Source organism: Peromyscus eremicus, chromosome 6 (assembly GCF_949786415.1).
Source record: "Peromyscus eremicus chromosome 6, PerEre_H2_v1, whole genome shotgun sequence".
Taxonomy (NCBI): Eukaryota; Metazoa; Chordata; class Mammalia; order Rodentia; family Cricetidae; genus Peromyscus; species Peromyscus eremicus.
The window spans coordinates 2,786,101-2,806,931 of NC_081421.1; the positions used below are offsets into that span (position 1 = coordinate 2,786,101).

At 41.2% G+C, this 20,831-nt stretch overlaps 2 protein-coding genes across 2 annotated transcripts in view; one reads left to right on the forward strand and one right to left on the reverse strand.

The window, feature by feature from the left end:
• The first annotated feature begins 71 nt into the window (after positions 1 to 71).
• On the forward strand, positions 72 to 7,978 carry Exosc8 (exosome component 8). The gene is made up of 11 exons (XM_059265135.1): positions 72 to 429; positions 1,094 to 1,130; positions 1,283 to 1,346; positions 1,711 to 1,784; positions 2,986 to 3,031; positions 4,169 to 4,274; positions 4,362 to 4,407; positions 5,407 to 5,503; positions 6,706 to 6,826; positions 7,351 to 7,457; positions 7,765 to 7,978. Exons 1-11 carry the CDS (start codon positions 86 to 88, stop codon positions 7,878 to 7,880), a joined length of 1,158 nt encoding a protein of 385 aa, XP_059121118.1. The 5' UTR covers positions 72 to 85; the 3' UTR covers positions 7,881 to 7,978.
• The window catches only part of Supt20h (SPT20 homolog, SAGA complex component), a gene marked incomplete at its 5' end in the record, with an annotated part of 32,621 nt that continues 19,683 nt past the window's right edge, over positions 7,894 to 20,831 (reverse strand). Inside the window, 7 exons of the mRNA XM_059265071.1 lie at positions 7,894 to 8,348; positions 9,196 to 9,317; positions 10,674 to 10,779; positions 12,910 to 13,026; positions 15,153 to 15,208; positions 18,936 to 19,093; positions 19,667 to 19,973. Coding sequence (XP_059121054.1) covers positions 8,211 to 8,348; positions 9,196 to 9,317; positions 10,674 to 10,779; positions 12,910 to 13,026; positions 15,153 to 15,208; positions 18,936 to 19,093; positions 19,667 to 19,973 — 1,004 coding nt within the window. The remainder of the gene's footprint in view (positions 8,349 to 9,195; positions 9,318 to 10,673; positions 10,780 to 12,909; positions 13,027 to 15,152; positions 15,209 to 18,935; positions 19,094 to 19,666; positions 19,974 to 20,831) is intronic.

A 20,831-nucleotide genomic window follows, 5' to 3' on the forward strand; every position in this document is an offset into this window, starting at 1 on the left:
CGGCTCCACAGAGGAGTGCACGGCCGGTCCCTGAGTGCAACGCGCTGGACATCTGCAAACTGAGGGCGCCACCAGCCTCACGCCCATGCCATCTAAGGATGCCGGGAGCCTTGGACTGCTACAGTCTCCCCGTTTATTTCGCGCGTGTATGTGTGTGTGTGCACGTGCGCACAGGCCCGTGGGGGTTCTGAGCCGTACCGACCCGGCCGTCCCCAACAGGCCTGGTCCTAAGCAGGTGCTCGTGGGTCGCTGGAGCTGGAGTTCACGCCGCGTACCCGGGAACACGGCAGCCTCCACGGAAGGAGGTGCTTCTCTCACCCGGGACTGCTCCAAGTCCCCCGGGCTGGAGACACGCCTGCAGAGGGAAGGGCGCAGGCGCGGCGGGCTGCGCAGGCGCGGCGAGGGCGGGAAGATGGCGGCCGGGTTCAAGTGAGTGGCGGCGCGCACAGAGGCGCGGGTGTGGCGCGTGGCGGCGGGCGGGGGACCCCGAGTCCTCGTGGGGCCGCGGGAGGGCTCTGCCCACGGGAGGCGCTGAGGGACAGCGCGGCCAGGACGGCGCCGATCTCTTAACCGAGCGCCACGCCGGAAAGCAGAGTGCCGCCTTCGGAGGGGACCCTGAGACCTTTGGGGGCGCTCTGAGAACGCCCCGGGCTGCCCGCGCGTGTAAACCGCAAACTCGTGTGTCTGCGAGTGCATGCATCCATGCCTGCTGTGACTTTTGCCTGCGTGTAGTTGAAGAGGCCAAACGTACGTGCCGTAACTGTGAGCACACACTCCTCCGTGGTCCTAAGTTAGAGGGACTGCCAATGCCTCTCACTGCAGGACTTCAGATACTATGTTCCCTACTTCAGAACTAGAGTCACATGACTGACACCCAAGCTCATCCTCTTCTGAGCGTGTCAAGGGGCCTTGGACTCCAGTCCTCTTGATTAGGGCACAGTTGAGGTGCCCGATGAAGACTGGTTGCTGCTGTAAGGCCTTTTTATAAATATGGTTAAAACAGAGTGTGGAGATTGACGTCTCAGCACCACACTCTTAGGTTCATGCTCTAGGATGCACTGACTTACTTTAACATACTTTTCACATGTTTCAGAACTGTGGAACCACTGGAGTATTACAGGAGATTTCTGGTGAGTAAAGGTGATTTTGTACGTTAGGGCTTTTGATAAAAATGTCATGCATTAAGGCATAGTTTTTGAATTCATTTAATTAATGGAGCTTAATGTGTTTTCCCTTTCATACATGAAATACATGTGTAATCTATTTCCTTATAAACATTTAGAAAGAAAACTGCCGTCCTGATGGAAGAGAACTTGGTGAATTCAGAACCACAACTGTCAACATAGGTGAAGATAACTTTATTTCAGCTGGTGGGACCCTACCCCCACCCTGTGTGCCACTTTTTGTTTTAGCCAGTTCTACTATGTCTAAGGCATTTGATGATGTTAAGGTTTTTTATCATTACACCACCTATGTAGTTGATCTAAATATGATTAATCAGCTCAAACTGTGAGACAGAAGAAAAGAAAAATTAAGACATCAGTCATTCCATTTTCAAATCACTGACTTGAACCTGTCAAGTTACAGAGGCAACTTAAAAGTCTAGCCAGATAACCATACAAACTAAAGCATTTATAAAATAACTTTGTGGTTATTTATTTTCCTTGCTTTTTTAAGGCTTTTGTATAAAAACCGTGTTTCCCTTTCCAGGTTCCATCAGTACGGCGGACGGTTCTGCTCTCGTGAAGCTGGGGAACACCACAGTCATTTGTGGAGTTAAAGCAGTAGGTCCACTGTATGTCTGTTGACGGCTGAATTCCAAATTAGCTTCATGCTTACAGGGTTGTAATTAATTACGGGTCAGGATTTAGAGTTGTAATCCACCCCCCAATTTTTTTTTTAACCCGTGAGTGTAACCCTTTCCAGTGCGAATAACTGAATCTCAGCACCTCATACTTTAATTAAGATGTTGGCAATATCGTTTTGGGGATTAAGATTGTTCTTGGGATATCTTTTAGTCATTGATAGTTTTTGCTACTCACAAAGGAACAGTAGCTATCTGCTGGCTGCTTGCTGTTGGAGCATCTTATTAGGCACTTTCAGAATTACCAGTCTCCACCCCCCTGCTCAGCCCATTGAAATTCAGTAGCTTTCCCAGGTGTGTAGGGCTCATAACAGAGTCTGATGACAAAGCCTGTGCTTTGTGATGCTACACTGAACAACTTTCCTCCTTTAGGTCTATGGGCAAGCTGAAGTGGTAACTATTGGAACACAGACCCCTTGCCAGGTTTATACTGGAAACTTAATGCCCCTTTGGAACTTGGGAATAGCCCCTAGGAGTAGGCAGGTACAGTTCATCTGTCCCTGTGACAGAGAAACTTATAAGGTCAAATAACTTGCCCCTAGGAATTGTGGGTCTACAGCTGACCTTGGCCTGTTATTGTTAGTTACTATACATCTGACCAGTACTAGTTACTAAGTCTAGCCACGTTAAGTGTCACGTGATTAAATTCAGATTCTTGGCTCGTCATGTTGATGAACGGCAGTCTGATTACACTGTCCTTGTAACTATCCTGTTAACCATTGGGAAGTGCAGTGACTGTATCCTTGGGACCCTGCCATAACTCCCCAAGCAGTATAGATGCTAAACATGGGATTATTGGCTGAAGTGGTCTTTGGTACTGCCTCTGTATCTAATTGCTAGAATGTGTTCATAGTTTTTTGCTTTTTTGTTTTGTTTTGTTTTTTTTTGTTTTTTCGAGACAGGGTTTCTCTGTGTAGCTTTGTGCTTTTCCTGGAACTCACTTGGTAGCCCAGGCTGGCCTCGAACTCACAGAGATCCACCTGCCTCTGCCTCCTGAGTGCTGGGATTAAAGGTGTGTGCCACCCCTGCCTGGCTTTTTGTTTGTTTGTTTGTTTTTTTTTTGGTCTTTGTAGTTTTTGAGTGGCTTCAGTAGAACACATTTATTTGATTTGCTTTTGTAGGAATTTGCAGCGCCACCACTAGATGCCCCTGATAAAGGATATATTGGTGAGTTAAATCGTTGTTGGTTGTTTTTCTACTCTTTTGGCTTTTTTGAAGGGCCAGTCACCCAGCTCCTAAATAAATCATACAGGGAGGCTTATAGTTAATTGTAAATGCTCGGCCTTAGCTTGTCTTGTTTCTTGTCAGCTTTTCTTAACTTTTAATTATCTCATTTACGTTTTGCCTCTAGGCTTTTCCAGTTCTCTTACTTCTGTAAATCTTACTCTGTGGCTTGCTGTGCAGCTGGGTGCACGGCCCCTGGAGTCCTCCTCCTTCTCTGGCTCCTGCTTTTGCCTCCCAAATTTCTCCTATTTCTCCTCTCTGCCTGCCAGCCCTGCTTATCTCTCTCTTGCCTCACTATTGGCCTTTCAGTTCTATATTAGACCATCCAGTGTTTTAGACAAGCACAGTAACATAGCTTCAGAGTTAAACAAATGCAACATAAACAAAAATAATACACCTTAACATAATATTCCCCAACATTAAATGCTCTTGTAATTTTAACAAATACTTGAGGGAGTTTAGAGTTAACTGTTATAGTGAAGTGCTGATAATTGAGGTAGATAGTGATTCCCTATATTCAGAAATAGAACAATGCCCCCCTTATCCCGAAACCTTCTGCTTATTAGAAGATAACCAAGACAAGGTACATCCCATGAACTTAACTTTGCTAACCCCATATGGGTAGGTAATCTTTGTTTACACATTCAGTTGTACACATTCCTTATCCAAGGGTAGTTGTAGGTGAAGGCCATCACTGCAGACTGAAATTGGTCTGCACTCAATTTAGAGTGGGCAATATTTTTGGTCTTGAATTATCTTTTCTTTGATGTAGGAACCAACATTTAAAACTTTAATAGTTGGGTGTGAGCAAAGGACTGTCCTGCTACAGTCTTTTGGGGGGGAAAAGACAGAAAAACTGTAAAGAACTATGATTGAAATGTAATAAACTTTTTAAGCCAAGTATAAATTTCCCTTTCTCTGAGCTTGGCAATCTGAGAAAAATGTAATTCTAGCACTGCCACCTTTCCACCCGAAGCGTCTGTCCCTGGCTAGTCCCCTATGCTGTGCAGCAGTCCCTGTATTAGTGACCTCAGCTGTCAGGGGTGAAGTTTAGTTCACACCTGCAAGTGTTTCTTTCAGTCCCTAACGTGGATCTGCCGCCGCTGTGTTCATCGAGGTTTCGGACTGGACCTCCTGGAGAAGAGGCCCAAGTGACCAGCCAGTTCATTGCAGATGTCATTGAAAAGTAAGACTATTATGATAAAACTTTGCCATCATGCATTCTTAAGTGTTTTGCCTTCACATTTATTGTGTTCTTTATCATTAAATCAAGCTCACAGATAATTAAGAAAGAGGACTTATGCATTTCTCCAGGCAAGGTAAGAACAGACTGAGCTTTTATGAACTCTGAAGTGGCTGTGTGGTCTAATGTGGTAGTGGGAATGAATCAACAACCTTAAACCCTGAGATTCTAGAGTTTAGAAGGAATTCTGTAAAAGTTCATTTTTTTCCATAATTCTCTAAATAAACCATCACTTCATAAATTCCTTCCATGTGGGTTTTTTTTTTTTTAATTTTGATGAGCTCGGCTCACATTGTGTACCCAGGCTACTCTTTACCTGCTAGTCCTCGTACCCAGTCTTTCAAAAGCTGGGATTACAGGTTTGTGCCATTGTGTCCAGCTAACAAGTAATACATTACCTGTCTGGGAGCTAACTTTCACACTAAGGTTACACACACACCACCTTTCCTCTTAAAAAAACAAAAACAAAAACAGGTCTTTTATCCCTGAGATCAGGTTTTACTTGTGCTGATGTTTATGGTGAACCCATATGTATCGTCCTACAGCAGCTTCCTTTGCTAATCATAGCGCTAACTAGCACGTAAAACCTCCATTGCACATTAGGAGAGCACAGATTACACCTGGCCTTTCATTTGCTAACCTAGCAGTGAGACTAAAACTGCCTCTTTGCACCTGTAGCTCTGTTTAGGAAAAAGGGCAATTTTTCACTTGTTGGTTTGCTAGTCCAAGCCCAGCTTGTGTAACCTGACCACTTTGACTTCCTACTTTATGTTAGTGAAAAAAATTAGGCCTTCAAGTCTATCTTGTTTGTCTAATCAACGTTCTAGAATTCTTAGGCCTAAGGACACACAGATTCTGTTATCAGGTCTGATTTCTTTTGTGTGAACTGTTTTAGCTAGCTTGGATTCATGTTCTAGAATTCTTAGGCCTAAGGACACACAAATTCTGTTATCAGGTCTGATTTCTTTTGTGTGAACTGTTTTAGCTGGCTTGGGTTCATGTTCTAGAATTCTTAGGCCTAAGGACACACAGATTCTGTTATCAGGTCTGATTTCTTTTGTGTGAACTGTTTTAGCTGGCTTGGGTTCTGTACTGTGACCTTATCTGCCTAGACTACGATGGAAATATTTTGGATGCCTGCACATTTGCTTTGTTAGCCGCTTTAAAAAATGGTAAGTAACCTTAATAAAACCATTTTCCTGCTAATATGCTCAGAGTCCAGCTGGCCAAAACCTCTTACAGGGTGTTTTTGAGACTGAGTATCATTCACATGATTTTTGTTTTGTGAGACAGAGTATCTCTTAGCCCTGGCTGGCTTTGAACTCCTAATCCTTCTACCTCAGCCTCCCAGATGCTGGCAACATTTTAAGTATGAACTACCTAGCCCAGCTTGTGCTCCTAAGTTAGTTCACTTTACAGGGTTTTGTAAAAATGTCTGTAGCCTTTAGAATTGCTGTGACTGTCTCCACTTGTGGTCATTAGGGCAGCAGTCCTTCCTAGAATCCACTGGCTTGGATACAGGATTCTCACTGTAGTCCAGATGGTTCATGCAGACTGACCATTAAATATCACCTGATAGTGATGTTCCCTAGTAAGGGCCTGGGTAGCTCCATGCCTTTCTTTCACTTGTGCATATTCCAGGTCATTCTACATTGCTGAATTGATAATAAAACTAAACCAGGCATGGTTGTCCATGCCTGTAATCTCAGAACACAGTGGGTGAGGATGGCAGTTGGAGGCCAGATCAGACTACAAAACAGGGTCCTGTCTATAAAAAACATTCAACTTAGAGTGGAAGATAGTTAATAGTGGTGTTAGTGTAGTCCTAGTTAACCTGCATCCAGCCTGCTTGCTTCCTCTGTAATAAAATGGTACTGTAATAAAATGGCACTTGCTTCTTTAGGAGGGTAGCTGACCAAATGAGTGTTATAAAATAGGTATTTCCAGTCCAGAGGAGGTAGCGACATTGGCAGAGGCACATGCCTTAATCTCAGCACTTGAGAGGAAAGGCAGGGGCATTTCTGAGTTTGAGGCCAGCCTGATTTACAGAGCCAGTCCTAAGACAGACAGAGCTATACAGAGAAACCCTGTCTTGGGGAAAATAAAAAACCAAAACAGCTTGGCTGGAACATAAGATGTTCTGGAAAGCAGTTTTCCTCTACCATATTTACCTCAACTGTTACGAGATATTTAAACAAAACTATACTGATTCAGGTGAGGAGCATACAACTCTTAGTCCCAGAGTGAGTTCCAAGCTAGATGGGCTACATAGTGAGATCTTGTCAAATCAGTAACTCTTCTGGATAAGCTAAACAGGGAAAAGTTAAGAAAGCATTGAAACACTCACTTTATATGTTTACTTGCCTTTTTCTAGTACAGTTGCCTGAAGTTACTATAAACGAAGAAACTGCTTTAGCAGAAGTTAATTTAAAGAAGAAAAGTTATTTGAATGTTCGAACAAACCCAGTTGCAACTTCCTTTGCTGTGTTTGATGAGTAAGTTAAGATAATGGCTTGTTACTTAGCTGTCTTTACAAGGAATGTCCCCAGTTGACCACCAGCCCTACTCTGCCATGGACATCTTAGTCCTGCCCTGCGTTTCCTTCCGTCAGAGCTGCCATCTGCAGGGCATCCTGATGTACAGGACCATTCTGTGCTCTCTCACTTGCCCCTGCATTTCTTTACCCCTTTTGGTGACAGGGACTGTATGGGGCCTCTTCACACAAGCAAGTGCTTCATTGCTGAGCTATGCTCCAAGCTACTACTCTAGAATCCTCTGAAACTCTTCAGTATTTGCTGCAGAACCTAAGATGTTCCCAAGCTGAAGGGCAAGGAGTCCACAAATACTGGGCTGCAGGGTGCTGCCACTCTGGCTTCCTCCAGTTCTGGATTAGCTCTTCCATAGGCTGAAATCAAAGCAGGTCTTTCAGTACCTGTCTGAAATCAGTCTCTTCCTAAAATTGGTACTACCTCCCACAATGCACATTTTTTTAAACACTTTTTTTGTTTTTTAAATGTAGCACTTTGCTGATAGTTGATCCTACTGGAGAGGAGGAACACCTATCAACAGGAACCTTAACGATAGTAATGGATGAGGAAGGCAAGCTGTGTTGTCTTCACAAGCCAGGTATGTTGTTTCCATAGCAGCTTTAAACTGTCGTGGGGAGCAGGTGGGGAGTAGTTGGGGTGTCGAGTGGAGTGCGGGATGTTTGACTGTTTTGCTAATTTAAGTTTATTGGGCATCTTTGCTGTCTCAGTGTTGTATATCATTCTTAAACTTTGGACGTATTTGTCTTGTGGAGTCTTCCTAAACTACCCTGCGATCTTGAGACCTTACCACTTGATTTAGATGTTTGACTTAAAGGCAAACATTTGATATGATGTTCAATATTCATAAAATAATGGGAACACTGAAAATTGGCATAATTTTTCAGGTGGGAGTGGACTTACTGGAGCTAAACTTCAGGACTGCATGAGTCGAGCAGTTACGAGACACAAAGAAGTGAACAAGCTACTAGATGAAGTAATTCAGAGTATGAAACACAAATGAACAGCCACCACGATTGCAAAACAGCTGTAAAAACTGTATTTGTTACACTGTGCAGGTTTTTTATACTAAATAAATACCAACTACATTCCTTTGAAAGATATTTCTAGTAGTTCTTAGGTTATTTCTGTAGATGGTATATACAGGAAAACATTTAACCCATGTAAGAATCACAAGGTTGTGCTTTTGTATAAAGTATGCATATCTATCAATGTAAAATACTGACATCTTAGGGAAAAAAATGAAGTAGAAATACAATTCTTTTTGTTCAATGGCCTTGTGTTTGAAAAAAAAAAAAAAAAAGAGAGAGAGAGAGAAAAGAAGAAATTTTGCTCAGAATTTTGGAGTGGTTGGCATGCCTCTCTTCACTTTACTCTTTGACTGACCACCTGTATTCCGGTGACGATGTAGCTGGGCTGTTTGTGCGGCTGCTGCTGCCATAGCCATCTGATGTTGCAAGAATCGCAACTGCTGCAAAAGGGAGGGGGAAAAAAAATCACGTTATGCTAAATGCACAGGTGTGCCAAGGTGCTTCCCCAAACAGGACAGTGATGAAAACAAGCCGGAGAGGAGAAAGCATGGGGTAACAAAGGGTACTTCCCCAGACAGACAGTGCAGGAGCTTGCTGAGGGCTTTAAATACGATTGTTGAAAGCATCACATCTATCTGTTACTTTTGTTGTATAATGGTAATTCATAGCAAAATAAACCAACTATCAAGAGTCGATCACAGTATGCTGACACCTTTTCCTAAAATAATATGTAACACTTCTAAACATGTATGACATTTACTAACAGGAACATCCCCACAGTACAGAATCATAAAGTTAATACTTGGCACGTAAAACTATTTCAAAATACAATGCACATTAAAGAGGTGTCGGGGAATGTATCACCAAGACCTTAAAAAGGATTTAAAGCATGCATTATTTATTTATTTATTTATTTATTTATTTATTTATTTATTTATTTATTTATTTATTTATTTAGTTTTTTGAGACAGAGTTTATCTGTGTAGCTTTGCGCCTTTCCTGGAACTCACTGTAGCCCAGGCTGGCCTCGAACTCACAGAGATCTGCCTGCCTCTGCTTTTGGAGTGCTGGGATTAAAGGCGTGCACCACCACCGCTCGGCTAAAGCATGCATTGTTATAAAATACACTCAGTGCTCCAAGCTGCCTGGCATGTCAGACTTCTAAATAAACTAAGTTAGTGACCAACTGCTTTAGCCTTAACAGACAGGAAAGTACCCCTCCTGCAAGGCAGTGTACAGTACTTTTGGAACTCAGGTCTAATTAATCAAGTGAAGCTGCTGGATTACTTGAATCTGCTGCTGCTGCTGTTGCTGCTGCTGCTGCTGCTGCAAGGCAGAGGAGAGCTGGAGTCTCTGCTGAGGAAGGCTTTGCTCAGGTCTGTTCTCAGCAGAGCCGAGCTGAGACAACACTACAGGAGAGGGGAAAGCAAATGAGAACCTTAAGTATCAAATCATACATATTTCAGAATAAATTTAGTCTCCTGCTAATTGAGGGTATCACTGATTCCAGAACATTCTGGCCATACAGAGGGAAGGAGTATACAGACTAAGGTAGTGCATTCCCTCCTCCTCGTTTTTCTTTTTTTGAGACAAGAGTCTTATCCCAGACTGGCTTCAGAACTCACTATGTAGATAGAAGGGGTTAACCCGGAACTCCCGATTCTCTTTTCTCCACCTGCAGAACGCTTTGGTTATAGGTTTGTGCCATTGTATCCAGTGTTCTGCAGTACTGAAGCACTCTAGCACCTCAGCTATATCCTGCCTCCATGTCATCTTCTTTGCATCCCCATGGAACTTGATACTGGACCTTGGTCTGGAAGCCACCATGATGTAAAATAGTACAATCTTTTAAAATACAACATCCAGTGAGCACGCAGAGGTGAACTAAGACTTGCAGCTGATGGGGCCGTGCCAATCATTCAACATTCTCAAGTACTGGTGAAAAGGCTGATCTGGCCTAAGTGACTGCAGTTTGTTTGAAACTAGACAAATTCTCATGATCTGTCTACAATTCTTTTCACAAATTTACTATGGCTATTTTAGAAAAATTGTAACTTGTGTAGTAAAGGTACATTAGTTACAAATCTGCATTTGGAAATTCACTAATTCTGAATTATAGCTCTATGGAAGAATTATTTTCCTCCTACTAAGGGACATCTAAATTTGAAAACTGACAGTTACAGAAACCTAAAGGCATGGTCAGTGCACAGGGACAATTGACAGAATCCTCAAATTCCATTATAATTTTGTTAATTTATTTTTAAGAAAAATCTAGCATGTGGCTTATTCAAATGTGAAGTCAGAATTCAATAAATATTACCTTTTGTTTACTATTTCCTACTGAAAGTTGGAACATTCAAGTTAGTTTCATTTTTATAAACAAGTAGCTCACAGAAGTTTTGCTAATTATGAAGATTTAATTCATACAACTACAAACTGAGAAAAATTATATTATCTAGGAAAACGTGGTCCCAGATAATTAAGAAAACAACCACTTGCAGTGCAAACACGGAAAACTGCTTTGGTAGAATGTGTAAAAGTTTTGCCAGTTAACCACTGTAAAGAGAACACATTATGTGTATGAGTCAAAGCTTTCACAATCAACTGTCAAAGTAATTTTGAAAGGAAAAACTCTTGGCCAGCTGTTTGTTAATCTAATAGTTCACAGATAAAATGCTTCAGATTTCTCTGATTACTGCTTGCAAGGAAGAAAAGGGAAATAATTTACACAGCGAGGTCTCAATAGGAGTCAGGATGATACCTACCAGCTGCCGGTGACTGTGTAAAGCCGCCTAATCCAGTAAGATTAACAATAGCAGCTTGTTGAGCAGTTAAGGCCTGTTCTTGAGCAGTTAAACCTTGTTCAGAACCCTGAATTTAAAAAAGAAAAAAAATTAGCAAGTGACTTGTGCAAAAAGAGCAAAATAATTTCAGCCAGTGAAAAGACAGCTTTTATTTGATGTCTGAGGAAGAATAAACAGTAGCTTAGGTTTCTTATAAACTATGAACACATATAGAAGTAGGAAGAATGGAACCCAATCCTTGGAATGAACAAAAAAAGCAAACCCTAAAATAAAAACCTCCAGAACAATGCTATTGTAAAACCAAAGAAAAACTCAAAAATGTAAAAAAAATCAATTCATCAGATACAATTTGTTTCCTAAAATGACCCACAAAGACTAAATATCACAAATAGAATGAGATATTTACCAACAAGCTAGAATAGTGACTAAAAACCAAAAATAAAAAAACAATATCAACTAATAAAGCATCCAGGAAAAAATGAAATAGGAAAAGGTATACAATCTTAGTAGTAATCAAAGGAAGCAAAAAAAGATATACAGGGTCATTTACTAATTATAGAGGTCAATTGAATTATAATGATCCTAAATGTCTCCACCTAAAGATACAGCTTCAAACCTAACCTTCAAAGCTGGCTGTGCTGGTCCATGTCTCCACCTAAAGATACAGCTTCAAACCTAACCTTCAAAGCTGGCTGTGCTGGTCCAATCAGCCAGGGAGACTCTCAACTCATTCTCACTTTGGATAGCTGCTACTCAAAACAAAACTGGCTTAGAAGTGCAGTGATAGAGTGCATGCTCAGCCTGCAAGAGGCACTGAGTTTGATCCCTACCACAAGAAACAGGAAAATAAACAGAAAACCCAAGAGTAGAAGTTAACAAGCCATCAGCAAGGATTTGGACAGACTGAACCTTGTCCACAGTGCTGACTGGAATGTAAAACAATGCAGCACTGCAGTAGAAAACAGTGTGTAGTCTCAGGAAAGTAAGTATTCCTGTAAGACCCAATAAGTTCTTGACACATCCAAGTGAATGATCTGTCTGATGAGACAGTAAGAGACACAAAAGGACACATGGACCATGATTCCATCTCCCTGCATGAGGCACTGTGTTTTTCCATCAAAAACACAGCACAATGGTAGCTGCCAGTATTTGCACTGAGGAAGTTATCAGCTGTTAATAAAGTTTCAATTTTGCAAGATGAAAAATGCTTTGTGCAATAGTGTGGATGTACTCAGTACTACTAAAAATGTACACTTATTTAGCAAACAGCTGGCACAGTTCCCCCTGTCATCCCAGCACTTGGGTGCTGGAGCAAAAGGAATGCTGAGTTCCCAGCTAGGCTGGAGTGAGAGTCTGCCTCAGAAACAGCAACAACAAAAAGCTCCAACAGTAAACTTCCGGTGAAGGCACTTTTCCCCAAGGTTGACCACAGAACCCAACAGTGGAAGGAGAGAACCTACTCTACCAGTCCTCTGGCCTCATGTGCACCATCACCCACGCACAGACATAAGGAAAATAAAATTTGTTTTTAAAAAGTGAAAGAAACAAAATGAGAAATCTTATCAGTGAAGCAAAACCGTAATGTGCTAATATAGAAAAAGTTTTCAATGTGTCCTCTCTGAGAAACCTACTAGAAGATAAGTTTCATCCACTGAAGGCCTGAAGGAGTAATGTCCAAGAGGGCTGATGGGTAGTTTTAGCATCAGCTGAGACACTCAAAAGTGGGACGCAGGAATAAGTATGCTGTTTCCCAAATGATTCTACAGAACAGCCGAAGTTCAGAAACACTTGTCCCTTTCTCTAAGACTTCAGTTTATCTGATTATACCCTGACTGGCAATGTGTAGTATCTGCTTCTGTCTGTGTTCCCACTGCCCAATACTACCAGACAACACAGACAGATCCACTGCAACAGCAATCAATTTCTACAAACAAGATGATAGGCTGGTCAGAAAAGACATAGTGAGGAGGGGTTACCTGCCACTGCCATTTACTGTCTGGCTATTTGATACTTGGCAAGATGGAGACCTCCATTCAGAGCAGTTATGATTAGAATAACTGGCAGCTACTGGTGTTGATAAAGAGGAACAACACAGGAACTATTTCTTCCAACAAATTAAAAGTGGAAACGTATGATAAACACGTCCTAAGTTCTACAGTGAAAATGCACATACACAAAAAGGCTAAAAATCCAATACCTGCTCCTCTGGCTGCTGGGGACTGGAAGCTGTAGGCTGCTGAGGTTGTACAAACTGAGGGGGCTGTGACTGCTGTTGCTGCTGCTGAGTGTTAAACATGAGTGAACCACCAGGAAGCTATTCAGAATTCAAACAAGAATTAGCTACCTTCCCATTGTTTTCATGTGAAATATTTACACTTCCTTACAAACATTCATGGAGAATTCGCTAGGAGTCAAGCACTCTTCTAGGCTCTGAGGAAACAGATGAAGACAGAGCAAGAGAAGGACTGGAGAGGGAACTCAGTGGCTGCTGGGCCAGCTTCTAGCACCTCCACACACAACCACACAGAAGCAAAACTAAACAAGCTGCCTGCCCTTAATCAGGCTATACCCAGAAATTATTTTTAAGTCCTACTGCTTTTTGGTCCCCCCCAATATTATTTTCAAATATAAATTTCCCGCTTCAAGTTAATAGTTAGCTATCTAAATTTACAGTTTTTAAACATTTGTCATTCTTATGCCATCAGTACAAAAGATCATTACATATGCTAAGAAACTGAACAAACTAACCGGGCATCATGACACACTGTAGTGCCTATATACCTAACACTTGGCAGGCAGAGACAAGAGAAGGGAGAGTTCAAAGCCAACCTGAGCTTCACAAGCTGTCCTTCTCAAAAATCAAAAGGGTATGATTCAGAAATGTGTGTAAGACAACCCATCCCCCAAATGTGTTCTAGTCTTTTGGCAACAATCCTAAAAGTTACCACTTTAATATAACAGGGTGAGGAATTCTAGGGCTGATAAAGTGCTTTACTGGGAAGACCATAAATTGGTCTTATTCTGAATCCAAATTAAATTAAAAAGGCAATCCTTTGGTTAAGAAAACTAAACCCACTAAATCTGACATAGTCCAGGCTCAGTATTTCTTCTTCCCTAGTAGACAAGGTGGCTTTGTCCTCATTCCTTTTTATCTGTCATAAGACTTCTCAAGGCATATGTTAACATGAAGGAAAGTGATTCTAATTAAAGCAGTATGATCTCTAGCTGTGCCCACATTTACCAGTGCACAGCTCTGCAACTGGTCTGCATATACTGACAGCATATTTATACCATATACAGAAACAGTTTTAGTTCGATGCAGACTTTAGTTATGACTACATATGAGGTTGGCTGATCTGTCAGGTATTGCTATTTCCCAATAAACCACAGCTCTGCATTATCATCAGATCTTTATCTTCAAGTTTACCTTTAAGTTCTCTGTAGACAACTATTTCCCAAATTACTAGCTTAACATATGACTGTTAAAGGACCTTGGGGAAAATAGTAAGCCAATTTGAGGGTAACAGCAGAAAAGCACAAAAGTATCAAACATCCAGTAGTATATAGAGTCTACATTTTAAAGTCCTGCTCCCACTGAAAGTAGAGGGGACACTATGTGGAGGAAGAAAGGGACCAGTGTGGACAGAGTAGGGAAGGAAGATGGGTGAATACAAGTAAGGAAAAGAACACGTTAGAATGAAGCCCATCCACTCTTCATGTGCTAAGAGAACTGCACATCAAGAAGAGGAAGTGAAACCAGAGGGAAATGGCATAAGTACTCAGGAGCAGACAGAGAGAGGGACAAGGAAGTAAAGGAGCGAGCATGGGACCCAGAGTGCTCTAGTCTTTAGTCCTCTCCTCCTCCTTCATGCACTGCTAGTCTTCATCGGCCTTCCTTGACCATCTGAAGCAGCTGTTCTAACACTCAGGCTCTATTTTCTATCTCTTTAGAGGACAGTGACATTATAATGGAAAAAAGGGAAGGCCTTGTCATTAGGCTTATTTTAGACACACCTAACATTTACAGAATGTCTAGTAGTTATCTACCATTATATTAAGAAAGCATAATCTTCCTTGGGGGAAATAATGCATACCTAAGTTTTGAAACCTCCAAGCACAAAAACCCATGGTGAGCTAACAGCACATGTATGTCTGCAAGTGTTCCTACTGCCACTATTGTAGGCTGGTGCTTTTCCAGGACCTCCTCATTGGGGCAGCTAGCTCTTGATTAGACAGGGAGTAAAGCCAATGAAAGTTGCATCTATAGAACACTCATTATTTTTTTTTTTTACACTTAACTACATACAAGTAGCAACACACATACCCTTAGAAGATTCCAGATAGACCTTAAGTTTTCATATGCTGACATGTATAAATATACATTGTTTTTTAAAAAACAAAATATAAAAATTTAAGTCAAAAGTACTGTTTCATGTTTACCTGGAGTAGATTTAAAGGCCTGAGACTTGAAGTATTTTTTAAACCAAACGGAATACCTGTTAAATAAAAGTAATGGTTATAATGGAACTGAAAGTATTACAAATAAAAAATTTATACTTCAACATGTGAAAATACATCATTGTCCTTTCTCCAAATGATTTACACATAATTTAAAAACCCTTTTAACAACAAAAGATCCATTTCATTATTTACCAATATTGACATCTTATTCAAAGATGTGTAGTACTAGATATAAACTATATTCTACATTTCAAAGACTTCTTCACTTCTCTTACTGTTGAAGAAAGTCATCTAGAATTACCTATACATCATGAAGGTAACAAAACTACTACCATTGTGCAAGCACATTTTTAACTGCCACCTGTTTACATTCCTCAGGTACATATAATAAATACTAAATTTTGCATTCCAAATACCAATCACCAAAATGTTAAATGAACACTGACTTTTGTAAAGATAAAAACCAAAGTTAGGATATAATGGCCTATTAATTCCACATTTAAAGAAAAACAGAACAAAATGAACTACTAGCAAGATAGCTCAGTGGGTAATAACACTTGCTGTGAAGCCCTGGTGACCTGAGTTCAACCCCAGGATCCACATGGTGAAGACCAGAACATGTGCCTGCAGGTTGTCCTCGGACTCAGAACTTGAGCCACAGTGTGCTTACACATGCAGACAGAAGAAAACATTCTTGGCAGACTGTATAGCTACAGTTTTTTGACCTTGGCCTCAAAGTATGTGCAAATTAGCCAGCATGGTGGTGCACACCTTTCAATTTAGCACTCAGGAAGAAGATGTAGAGAATCTCTCTGAGTTCAAAGCCAGCCTGATCTACATAGTGAGTTCTAAACCAGCCAGAGCTAGTAAGACCCTATCTCAAAAAACTTCCCCCCACAATAAAAGTATGTGCAAATTTTGTTCACATCAATCTGAATATAGATTAAAAATTATTTAGTCTAGGTACAGCGGTTTGTGCCTCTAATCCCAACATTTGGGAGGAAGAAGTGGGAAGATCTTAAAAATGTCTATAGAGTGAGTTCCAGGATAGGCTCCAAAGCTACAGAGAAACCCTGTCTCAACACCCCTCCCCCCAAAAAAAAATTAACAAAAGACATATGTTGTCCTCTATCAGATATTATTTGCAGAAAGAGATGTAGAAAATTAGTATGTGATGTCATTGAAGGCTTGTACAAGAAATTGAGAAAGTCTCAGATGTGTCCCATTCAGGAAATAGTCCCTGAGGAGAAATGGCTTGAGCTATCAGTGCCTGGCATCCCACCTAGTGCCTCACTGTGGCAGAGCATACAAAGGAACACCCCTGTATGCAGCTCTCCAGCTTATCAAAAGCACTGGTAGACTTCCTCTTTCTAGAAAGTCAAGTCAAGTCAGAGTGCAGAGGACACTAAGACTGGGGAAAGAATGAAGCAGCTTCTCTCTAAGGACAGCACTGGAGCAATGTAAACCTAGTACCTTAGGAGTTCCATACACATGGTTACTTCTCATCAAAGTAAGCACAACTAGAATTAGAAAACAACAACATATATTCTACTTTCTAGGCTTTTTCCATAACTGAAAAATCTTTTGGTCAGTTTATTTTTGAGCTGCCCACACACTCCCACCACTGGTAAGAAAAGGAATTGGCCCCAGGCATTACAACACAGCCATTAAAGGGCATTACAACCAGCACATTGTTCCCACTGCTTTGGGCCACATGGTAACATAACTATTTAAGACCTGCTACTACTACAACAGATAGCAACGTGAATGTTCCTAATGGCACTGGTACAATGTAAATACTTTTTGACATGTATTTATTCTCTTATGAGACAAATTATTATTATTTCTATCACCACTTTATTTCTGGGTAAAATGATATAAAAAAGCAACTTCCCAAGATTACCCAAATAAGAATCTAGGCTTTCAGCTGTCACGCTAAAAATGGTAGAACACATACTTTTTTTTTTTTAATTTTTATTTTGCAATACAATTCAGTTCTACATATCAGCCACAGATTCCCTTGTTCTCCCCCCTCCCGCCCCCCTCACCTTCCCCCCAGCCCGCCCCCCATTCCAATCTCCTCCAGGGCAAAGCCTTCCCCACAGACTGAGATCAACCTGGTGGACTCAGTCCAGGTAGGTCCAGTCCCCTCCTCCCAGGCTGAGCCAAGGGACCCTGCATAAGCCCCAGGTTTCAAACAGCCGACTCATGCAATGAGCACAGCACCCGGTGCCACTGCCTGGATGCCTCCCAAACAGATCAGGCCAATCAACTGTCTCACCCACTCAGAGGGCCTGATCCAGTTGGTGACCCCTCAGCTATTGGTTCATATTTCATGTGTTTCCGTTTGTTTGGCTATTTGTCTCTGTGCTTTATCCGACCTTGGTCTCAACAATTCTCGCTCATATAAACCCTCCTCATTCTCGCTAATTGGACTCCCAGAGATCCACCTGGGGCCTAGTCATGGATCTCTGCATCCAGATCCCTCAGTAGTTGGATGAGGTTTCTAGCACGACAATTAGGGTGTTTGGCCATCCCATCACCAGAGTAAGTCAGTTTGGACTGTCTCTCGACCATTGCCAGCAGTCTGTTGTGGGGGTATCTTTGTGGATTTCTGTGGGCCTCTCTAGCACTTTGTTTCTTCCTATTCTCATGTGGTCTTCATTTACCATGGTCTCCTATTCCTTGTTCTCCCTCTCTGTTGTTGATCCAGCTGGGATCTCCCACTCACCCAAGCTCTCTTTCCCTCGACCCTCGCCCTTCACTACCCCCACTCATGTCCAGGCTAGAACACATACTTTTATTGTTTTCTCTGGACCATTACTACTGACAAGAATAAGGTTACTAAAACCAATTTCATTATTTATTATGCGAACAGAAAGTATAATATGCAAAGACTTATAGATTTAACAGGTTTCTTCCCAGAAGCTGTTTGCTAAGTGGAGACAATTCAGATACCAGAACTAAAAAAGGCTTTTCAACTATCTGAGAAATAAAACTATGAAAAAACATTCAATGCTTTTAGTAATAACCTTAAAATAACAGTTTTTAAGGCTGGGTATGGGAGCACACACCAGTTATCCTAGCTCTGGGAGGTGGAAGCAGGAAAATCAGTTGAAGGCTACTCTTAGCACATACCAAAGGGGAGGCCAGTTTTGAGACCTTGTGTTTAAGATGTGTTACATTTGTTTAGGCTGTGAAATATTTGTTTAATAATGCAAAGATGTGTTGCATTCTTTTATGTTGAATTTGTTTACCTCTGTGAAGCTGTGCTATTCTACATATCTAAAACACCTGATTAGTCTACTAAAGAGCTGAACAGCCAATAGCAAGCCAGGTGAAAGAATAGGTGGGGCTGGCAGGCAGAGAGAACAAATAGGAGGAGAAATCTTTGAGGAGAAGATCGATGAACAAAAAAAGAGGAAGATATCAGGGGCCAGCCACCCAGTTACACAGCAAACCACAGAGTAAGAAGTAAAGAAAGATACACAGAAACAGAAAAAGATAAAAGATGAGAGGCAAAAGGTAGACAGGATAATTTATGTTAAGAAAAGCTGGCTAGAAACAAGCCAAGCTAAGGCCAGGCATTTGTAAGTAAGAATAAGATTCTGTGTGTTTATTTGGGAGCTGGGTAGCGGGCCCCCCAAAGACCAAAGAGTAAAAAAAGCAACAAATACTCTGTCTTTAAAAAAAATATTAAAAAAACAAAACACAAAAACCCCCAAGATAAATGAAAGACTTTCACATGTACTTTATTCTAACCTGACTGAGAAGTTGCCTGCATTGCACCGGGCAGTGCATTTGTTAAGAGACTTCCTGATGGAAGAAGGCTGCCACACAGGTTTTTTCCTGCAGGAGTTACGGTACCAGTGTCACAGCTCAGCATGGAGTTTGAGCCACTCTTCAGAGCCTGGGCTCCACTGCAGAGTAAGGGACAGAGCATTACACACTATGAAAGCAAAGACAGCATCACAATTCTTTAGATTAAAAACTATAAAACAAGTTGTCTTAAAAGCTAATTCCTGGGGCAAGTGAGATGGCTCAGCAGGCACTTGACACTGAGCCTGAAGGTGCAGATGGTGGTGGAAAAACAACCAAAACCTGCAAGTCCTCTTCTGAGCTCTACATGGGCACTGTGCCCCCCCCCCCACGTCCCCCGCCCAATAAATGTAATACAAATTTTTAATTTTCATTTCTAGGCCCAGTTTCATTTTAGTGCTTAAGTGTGACAAGGCTGGCTTAGGTAATGAGCATATCCTTAGATATTTCAGAGTGAGGAGAAGCAAAGCCCTGCCCAAGTGATTCAAAGACAGCAGCAACAGGAAATGACAAAATCTAGGCAACTGTGAAATACATCTTTGTATAGGTAATAGGTTTGTTACTAACCATTCAATTAAGCAGCTCCAAACTATATCAAAATACCATCTTTCAGCATAATGTGCAACTTGTTCTTAATCTCACAAATAAAAACATCTTTAACATTGTCAACTTACCCAGCAGAGCTCACTACACTGATGGAGTTAAGCCCAGCAGAGTCTGCCATGACCGGGGAGACCGTGCTTCCTGTTGTTATAGATGTTACCATGGTAGAAAGAGGAATGGTTGTCACAGGCATTGCCTGGCTCAGAGCCCTTTGCTGCTGAGCAAACTGAGTGAACAAAGTGGGCTGAGGGGTGAAGCCTGAATCTTGGGGAGATGGGGTGGCTGAAGGGGTACTAGGAGTTGAGTTCTGAGCATCAGGAGGGTGTGGGGCCGATGAAGGGGTTGGTGTAGGAGTAGATGGCTTAGGAGTTCCAGATCCTGCTTATTGAGAAAAATAAAAATTGCTAGTTTGTTATAAATGGCCGGTCCTTTTAAAATAAGGTTAATGGAATCTTACTTAGCACTGACAAATTTGTTCCAATTTTTTAAAAGCAGTGAACTGCAAGTGTTAACTCTCTACAAGATCCATGAGTGTTGCTACACTCAATTACAATTAAGGATGCAGTATATCACCTAAAAACCCCACTTCAGATGCTATCACAGTAACAGTGGAAATACATTTACACTCTACCACAACACCCACTGAAAAGTTAGTCTCCTACATGCTGTCTTTTGCCTACAAAGTTGAAACTGAATTTAAGTTAATTTTTGTTATTTATGATTTCAATAATTCAAGACTTCTTTTAAGAAATACTGCTTATTTAGTTCAACTGTCTGAGATAAAATGAACATTTTTAGTAAGCTACACAAAGTTATCAATTATATTTAGCACCAAGATATACCTATTTAATTCCCAACATATCAAGTTTACCCTGACAAACAAATTTACAAAGAGTAAAGCAAGTACTTTATAGATAATACTGCATCTTTAACAGTAACTGTGTACTTCTGTTTAAATGTAGAATGTATAGAAAATCTGTTGTGAATGAAGTATGCACAGTTTATCAACTTTAAAAAAATAAAAACAAAAAATGAAACCAAAAAAAATAAAGCAAAAGCTCTTGAGGTGTTTCCTTTTTAGCTTTCATGTCCTGCAGAAAGAAAGGAGAGAGATGTGAATGTCCAGAAGCTGTCACTCCACCCTGACTTAACACAACTGTGTGCAGCAGATCACCACAATCCATACCCACAACATGAGAAGTATGAATAAGACTTTCAGAAAATTTATTTATTTTT